The 8,158-nt window shown below is 36.2% G+C and overlaps 2 protein-coding genes across 2 annotated transcripts; both read right to left on the bottom strand.

Annotated features, from left to right (window-relative positions):
• Positions 1-3,009, bottom strand: LOC147566812 (protein NRT1/ PTR FAMILY 5.2-like). Its single transcript, XM_086653373.1, has 4 exons — positions 2,800-3,009; positions 2,227-2,444; positions 1,194-1,759; positions 1-1,119 (listed from the first exon to the last, which is right to left on the bottom strand). Exons 1-4 carry the CDS (start codon positions 2,933-2,935, stop codon positions 273-275), a joined length of 1,767 nt encoding a protein of 588 aa, XP_086509499.1. The 5' UTR covers positions 2,936-3,009; the 3' UTR covers positions 1-272.
• A 759-nt stretch (positions 3,010-3,768) lies between these two features.
• On the bottom strand, positions 3,769-7,640 carry LOC147566811 (fatty acyl-CoA reductase 2, chloroplastic-like). The gene is made up of 9 exons (XM_086653365.1): positions 6,806-7,640; positions 6,381-6,484; positions 6,088-6,287; positions 5,608-5,708; positions 5,307-5,523; positions 4,973-5,134; positions 4,799-4,880; positions 4,313-4,716; positions 3,769-4,016 (listed from the first exon to the last, which is right to left on the bottom strand). Exons 1-9 carry the CDS (start codon positions 7,272-7,274, stop codon positions 3,848-3,850), a joined length of 1,908 nt encoding a protein of 635 aa, XP_086509491.1. The 5' UTR covers positions 7,275-7,640; the 3' UTR covers positions 3,769-3,847.
• Positions 7,641-8,158: the final 518 nt, after the last annotated feature.

Here is an 8,158-nt window from a genome sequence, read left to right as displayed (position 1 = left end):
GAGATATCTAAAAAGATTCATTTCTTGTGTCAACATATTGCTCTCTATTACTTTGTTTACAAGAAACTAGAAGCATGTAAGCACACCGTGTGCTGCACACGGTGGCTTTCGCTAAGATATATATGAATCTCGTTCCTTCAATTAAAATGCACACAACTTGAAGAAATTTTGTTTGAAAAACTATACATGATGAGTCCTTTATTCATTTCCTTTGCGTATATACAAATAACACATCAACACATAAAAGAAACTCATCCATTAGTGAGTTTTAGCTAGTCGTTATTTTTTATGCATTCTTTAAGAACCTCCATTGAATCGGAAATTTCTGCCTTATAAACGTAGAACTTAACCACGATGATGAAAAAGATGAAATTCAAGACATTTAGAACAGCGAAAAAAGCATAGTAGTAGTCTAGATGAGAATCATTGAGGTTATTTAGAATCCACCCTTTATGGCTGTTTCTTTTCGTTACGTTAGCAACGGTTTTGAGAAGAAAACTACTAAAAAAGCTACCAATTCCTAAACTAATCATATAATACGAAGTCCCAATGCTCTTCATGCTTTCAGGTGCTTGATCATAAAAGAATTCGAGTCTAACTACCTCTAGAACCCCGTCAGCGATACCCATAAGGATGAATTGAGGGAGTAAAATGAAGATACTAAGAGGAACCGTCCCTCCGTTTTTCACCAAATTGTGATTTCTCGCCACGGTTAGTCGCCTCCATTCAGTAAGAGATGCAACTACCATGACTATAATGTGAAGAACAAAACCAACTCCCATTCTTTGAAGAAGAGTGATTCCTCTAGGATTTTTAGTCCATTTCTTCATTATGTTCACAAGGAAACGGTCGTAAACTACAAGAAATATAAGCATTGCTAATGTTACGAACGATACTAAACTCGCTGGAGGGATTTGAAAGCTTCCTAAATTTCTTTGAAGAGTAGTTCCTTGTTTCACAAAAAGGGTATTCACTTGAGCTAACATTGTACTTGGTATAATAGTCACTATCAAAATCGGGATCATTCGAAGCATTTGTTTGGTCTCTTCTATTTGGGTAACAGGACATAACATCCACGGTGAAATTGGGCCCGTTTTAACAGCAGCCTTATTGAGAAACCTGCATCGACATATGGAGTTTAGGCTAAGTAAATTCGTGATACTAAACAGAAATGACTGCAATATTGTACTAACCTCAAGGAGTTTGTGGAGTCAATTCTGAATTTTCCATTGTTTTCATATTCCTCCGAGTTAAGTTCATAGAGTTCTTGACTGTCACTAGGTAATGGTACTCTCCATTTCTTTATAGCAGCACAAATGACCCTACTCATCGTTGTAAAGGGACTCCCCGTACGCAATTTATGTCGATAAAAGGGAGTACCAACTAAGAAAACCACTATCGATATCGCTAGGCCTATTGTTGGAAGCCCATAACCAAGACTCCAACCTACATTGTCTTGTATATAAACAAGGAAAGTACTAGCCATAAGTGCGCCGAAAAATATAGTAAACATCCACCAATTGAAGAAGGAAAGCTTATGAGCCTTTTCTTTCGGTTCAAAATCGCTGAATTGATCTGCACCAATAATGGAAATGTTGGCCTTTGTTCCGCCCGTGCCTATGGCGAATATGTAGAGTGATGTAAAAAACATAGCTAACTGTAACGTCGACACTTTTTTGCAATCTTCGACGTTTGTTTCATTGCAAGGTGGTGGTTTTAGTCCATTGATGGAAACTGATAGTGTTAGCAAACACATTCCCTGTATCCAAATTCATGTTATTATTGTACATGGAAAGCCAGTAGGTCTAGGTGCATAAAAATGATATGATTCCGAGGTGCCTTTAAATAATTTATTACAACCTCTACACCCATAAGGTAATTAACTACTTAGGATTGGCCGATCCACAAAAGTAACTCATGAATCTAATCAGGACGGCAAGTAACCCGAACCCAACCTATAATTGAAATCGTGATAGTCCTACATCAACTGGGAGAGCGTCCAGAGCCTTGCCTATAGAGCATGTTCAAACTTAACGAGTCTTGCGGTCTTTTGGGTGGGTTCGTAGAACTCTCATCAGAAACAAACCCCGTACAAGATGGACTTGGGTTTAGACTCGGATGTCAAAAAAGATTACATTATTGATGTATACTAAGGCTCGAGACATTACAAGAACCCCCAACTTAGTTACGCATGTAACTCCCCAAATAGTAGACATAGTAGCTTACCAATATATGGATGGCTGAGGATATAACAAAGGTCCAATAGCGCCCAAGATATGCATCAGCAATATAAGCTGCTATAACTGGTGTCAACCAAACTGTGCCAACCCAGTTTGTGACATTATTTGCGGAAGTAACAGTTCCCTGATGAAGCTTCTTTGTCAAATACAATACCAAATTTGAAATTATGCCATAGAAGGCTAGCCTTTCAAATACCTCGTAAACTACAAAAAGAAAAAGACGAAATTAGTTTTCGAAGTTCATGGACCATTAGTAAGTTCACTCGGTAAACATCGGTTTGATTTCAAAACTAAACTAAGCAGAGCCATTCAAGGCGGTCGATTAGGTCTAGTAATAGTCTCCGACCATATTTGGTCAACTTGTTTTGACCAAGGGAGCAAACTGTAAGTCCAAAAATCAAACCCATGAGAAACAAGAGAATTGCCTCCGAGGCCGCTCCGACCATACATGGTCAACTTAGTTTGACCAAGTCTTGGGTTAAAATTATATTCGCCTTTAACAATTATGGGCATTGCCTATAAAGCTTCCCACAAAATATTTAGAGAGGGAGAGAGAGACCAATGATGAAGGAGCAAGCAGTCCATCCACCTCTCTGTGACCTAAGGAGTGGATTTCCTTTAAGATCAACAGAACCATCTTGTGCTAATTTCTCACCACCACCAAGAGCTTCTTCACCTACAAGAATACTACTCATGCTTGATTGATATTCAATACACCACTACAAATATAACTTTTTAAGTTAATATTTTGTTTGGTTTCCACTACTCCATTTTATAACACAAACAAATTCCACTATTTTATTTCAACTTGACTTAATTTAATTTAATCAAGATCGATGCAATGATGTCAAACTAGCCAGACAATTATGTATCTTCCATTTCGTAATCATCGAGATATGTCTTTAATATACTGTTTCCACAATAATTACATCGAATCTGGTCTTGGTCGTAGTTCGACAATGCTGCATTTTTGCCAAAAATAATTGGATAATTAGAAAAAAAAGAGGTATGCCTTAAATATCTGCACATATAGTAAGAAGACTTCTAATTTTCTATTATTCCTTGAAAAAGGCCTATGAAATTGTCAATTTGTAATATAAATTCTTAATTTCGATTTCGTATGGGTGATGAATTGCCTACATATAGTGTACTACGAAATGCTTACACATTTTGTATATATATGTTGCTTATAATAAAAGTCATGTGTATTATATATACGACGACTTCATACTTTCTTTGACATGTTTAGATAAATAAATATTTAGGTGACATAGTCTTCGCTTTAAGTTCGTATAGCATGACCTAATTTGGCAAGGATGTTCTCTCTATAGAAAAATAACCCAATTTCATAGTCAAACTTTTTGCATTAGAATGTTACTTTTAGCTAACCCAAAACAATCTTCAAGAAAATGTTATGGTTGTACTTATGTTTACCAAAAACATCATCGATAAAGAAAAAATTGGAGAAAGTTTTTCTAGTTCAATGGAAACATGGAGTGGTTTAAATGAGAGAAAGAGAGAGGAAATGTAATAAAAACAAGATAATAATCCTTCCATTTATAATCATATAATAGAGCTACATGTATAAAATATTTGAATAAATGGGATTAAAGGCAGGAGGAGCCTCTTCCCTTCATGACATGCCTCCTAAGACCAGGAATATGAACATTTGAAATATAATCCTTCCAATCTATGCTCCCAACATCAAACCCAAAGCTTCTCTTCTCCTCCTCTGACATCTCCTCCATTAGATTTTCTGTATTTGTATTATCAAACCTGCATTTTCATTATAAAGATAATACTTCGGTTTATCAATTTCTCTTGCAACAAGGTACTCCAAGAAAGGAGGCGGCTACGATCACTTAATGTCTTACTCGGAAGCTTACTCATTGCACTGGTGACACAGTTTGTAACACCGATTTTAAATCATTGAGATTTTTAAAAAAAATTGTTGCTAAAAATATGTGGTTAAGAAAATGTCACATCAGTTTCTAAGTTGAACTCTGAGTAAGACTTTAAGGGAAAGAAGTATTAGAGAAAATAATAGTTTTCTCATTGGAATTGATTCTTACCTTCCCCCATAAAATGTGTATGGTTCGTAGATATTTGCCAAGTACTTCGCTTGTTCAACATATTTTCTGCATATATTATCAAGCCTCTTGGACAACTTTCCATATGATGCTGAAGCTGGAGCAAACACCCGTTCACTTTGTTCAATAGCGTCGGTCCAAATGTGGGAAGAGAAGTCACACATAGAATCGAAGAGCTTCATTTTTTGAACATCTATAGGTCTCCCTCTTGAGTCCATGTAAGGTGAAGACTTGAAGTGTTCGAAGAGAAGCTTAGCTAGATCTTCATAAACTAGAGGGTTCACGACAGACGATGCGATTTGGTAGATATTTATTCCTGGTTTACCCGCTTCCCCGTGCTTTGCTATTGCTGCCAAGGTTGCATTTACAACCATATCGGCCGGAACCTACAATGTTGTTGAATCATTTATGAGTATCTATATTGAGTAAATGATGATTTTTATTTGAAAATACACTAGTAGTACTTACTACATCAAGAACTCCTTTTGAATCGACTAGAAAACCTGTTAGCTGGCCTTTTCCATAGTATGAAATAATTGGATCCATCATCCTGAAATTTGTCACATAGAAAAACAAGAAATGAATCAGAGTGTTTCGTAATTATGATGTAATCAAACTTCTACTTCTATTACAGTTAGCTACCTGTTTCCTTCCATCCATCCAGGGAAGGGTTCTTTGTAAGTACTTTCAATTACGCTTGGTCGTACGATAGCTACTGGTATATCCCCTCTCATGTTGTCTATCATCATTTCTCCCATGGCCTTCGTGAAAACGTAAGTGTCTTGCCACCCGAAGATTTTCGCCCTGTCAATTGATTTTCAAAGAATGAGTAGTAGAACTTGGGACAACTAGATACTCCTAATATTCAAATGTTTCACATTGGACAGAATTTGGAGTTAAAACTCACTTCGCAGAAGAAGGTGAATTGAGTGCTTAATTAGGGTATAGAAACTGAAACAAAAGAAAAAGGCATCACCTTTCAAAACCCAATTCTTTCATCTTTTGAGTTGCTACATTTTCTTGACAAAAAGCCATCCTCGACTGCAAAGCTAAATTTATTTCTGATTCAACGTCCAACATCGGTATGTTAGAACATGCAAGTGTTTCTGAACTAATTCTTTCCCTGGCTATGCTCTCTCCTGTGAAGAAAGGTTTCTCCATGATTCTACCTTGTCTTTGCCCATTAACATAGGCTATAATAAGGAAAGAAAATTAGTCGATGTATCCGTCTTACTAATTGCAATGGAAAGTAATTAAAGGGTTACTTTTTCACTAACCAGTTGATACTTGCAAAAATAGTTGAAGTTTATGGCATCTTTTCGCAAATGTCATAAGTCGATGAGGTCCTTGTGTGTTAATGTCTAAAGCGACATCATATCTGCATTTGTAGAACCACCCATTTCAGAAACTAGATGTTACCATCCTTGGTTAAGTACTCAGAGCGTTACAAGGACATGCTTTTTGTAACGGCATACACCCTAGCAGTTAACGATATTGTCCTTGATTCTGATCTTTAGGACTTATCCTAACAGATACAGGGTTTTGTTCCCAACGAAGACTCCACCAGCTTATCCAAAAGGCCTCGGAACACTCTGAACTTGAGCTCGCACCTATAACTCCGACTCTCGATATATACCCTCTAAGCCATGTGGGACTATTACACTATTGAGGTGTATTTTCTAATAGTACTAATTAACAATATAATTTAACTACATGAGGTTGTACTAGTTAATATAAGAGTGTTTGGGAGGAGAAACCTTTCATCAAATGTTGTATTAGCGGCCGAATTTAGAATGATATCAACTTCGTCAGATACCTCATCAGCTAATTCTTGTTCGATTCCGAGATTAGCTTCAGTAATGTTTCCTAATACAGGAACTAATTTGCTCAACATGAAAGTCTGGTAGGATTCTCCATGGATTTGTTGCAGGCACTTGAAAAGTTCTTTGCTCATGATCTGAAAAATAAGTAAAAGATGAGACGAATCGACAGACAGACAAACAAACAAACAGACAGAAGGATAGACAAAGATTTCTCAAGAAAAATTTACTTCATTTCTCAATCTCTCAACAGCTTCTTCTTTGCTTTTTGCCTTTATCAACAAGTATATTTTAGCAACATCAGGCACAGTCCTCAAAATCTTCTCAATTAAAACTGCAAATTCATGTCAGAAAGAAAAAGAGATTTAAAACATAGGTCTTAATGTTAAAGATAAGAATCTAACGTGACGTTTTTTGTTCTCTCTCATTGTTTGAATCAGACTCGTCTGAACCTGAATTGTCTAACTCAAATGGTCCAAAATCAACTAAATCAGTCAGTCATTCATCACGAGTAAGACAAATTATTATACATCACGAGTCACACAAAAAGAAATTGTTTAAAGTCCTACTCATGTCAATTTAGATCTCGAGTCAGATATTGGATCTGACTTGGTAAAAATAAAAATAAACACTACCTAATATATATTTATAGTACCTTTTCCTAGAAATCCAGTTCCACCAGTAATGAGAAGACATTTCCCTTTAAGAAATCTAACAATTCCAATTCCTTGATCAGGAAACTCTATGGAGTTGTTCTTGTTGGTTGCAGTATGAGAACCCAAGCCATATGCTCCAACATCTTCTTGAGTCTTCGTAGTACCGTTTGACGATGATAAAACCAAGTTTCCGGCATCGATGACACCGGAACTGTGATCAGTGGAAGCCATTGTTGGAGTAGGTGATGATCTTTCAGATAGAATTGAAGGTAACCCATTAATAGTTTTTACATTTCCAGAGCTTAAACAACACAAAATGTTCTTCTTGTTGTTCAATATGGTTTTATTGATCAATGATGAGTACCCATCCATGCAGCAAATAGTACAAGTAAAATCAGACCTAGTTGTTTTTGCAAGTGAATTAGGTGTAGTTGAAATTGAGTTATTGAGGAAGAAAGTTCCCATCATGATCACTAATGCTAAAGAGATGAATGGGTAGTGAAGAATTAGACCCTCTCAAGAAATGATGTTAAACAAGAAACTAACTAACTGATAGTAGAGTTTGTTATACTGAACACTTAGCTAATCTGTTCCTAGAGAGAAACAGAGAGAGGGAAGGAGAAGAAAGGAGGGGAGATGGGTAAGAAAGAAAAGATGGGTAGGAATGAGGTTTTAAGGGAGGAGAGGATGAGTGTTAGGTGATATGAGATATGATGAGTTTTAAATGGGAATTTTTCAAAAGGCTCTCTTTTTGCCACCCCTATTCACACACTTTCCACCAACGGCTAAGATGCCGGAACCTCTTCTTTTCCATCTATCTTGGTGTTTGTTTATGACATTCTTCTTCTTCTTCTTTTTTTACAAAATCTTAAAATCCATATATCATCTTAATTTTGAAAAAGGGAAATTCCCCAAATGACCTCCTAATTTGTGTAAGTGGGCCATTTGATTTTTTATTTAAATGATAATACTCAAATTCCAGTCTCTCCGCCATAGAGACAAACAAGTTATTAATCGACCAAAACGAATTTCACATCGTATAATTTGTTGGATAACCTTTTTCACTTTTTTAATTTGCTAGATTTAATCTCTTTTTTTCTATTCATTCCTTCTTCCATATATATGTTTTTTTAAAACTTAATGGGTCTCTTCCGCGGAAGATCATTTTTCCAAAATCTATGTACTAATAAGAAAATGGAAAGAGGGAGGGAGGGAGAGAGAGAGAGAGATATTTGCGCTCAAACGAATCGAATCTAGAGAGATTGGTCCTGTGAACCAGATTGGGCCGACCTGATTCACTTGATCTAACACCTACCTTACAAACAAAGATAACCTAAGAGAAATTGATATTC

Source organism: Eschscholzia californica, unplaced genomic scaffold, assembly GCF_041429995.1.
Source record: "Eschscholzia californica isolate CP2 unplaced genomic scaffold, dmEscCali1.0.p SCAF_1, whole genome shotgun sequence".
In the NCBI taxonomy this organism is placed as follows: Eukaryota; Viridiplantae; Streptophyta; class Magnoliopsida; order Ranunculales; family Papaveraceae; genus Eschscholzia; species Eschscholzia californica.
Note: the sequence above shows the minus strand (reverse complement) of the source record. Positions and strands in the feature narration are given on the sequence as shown.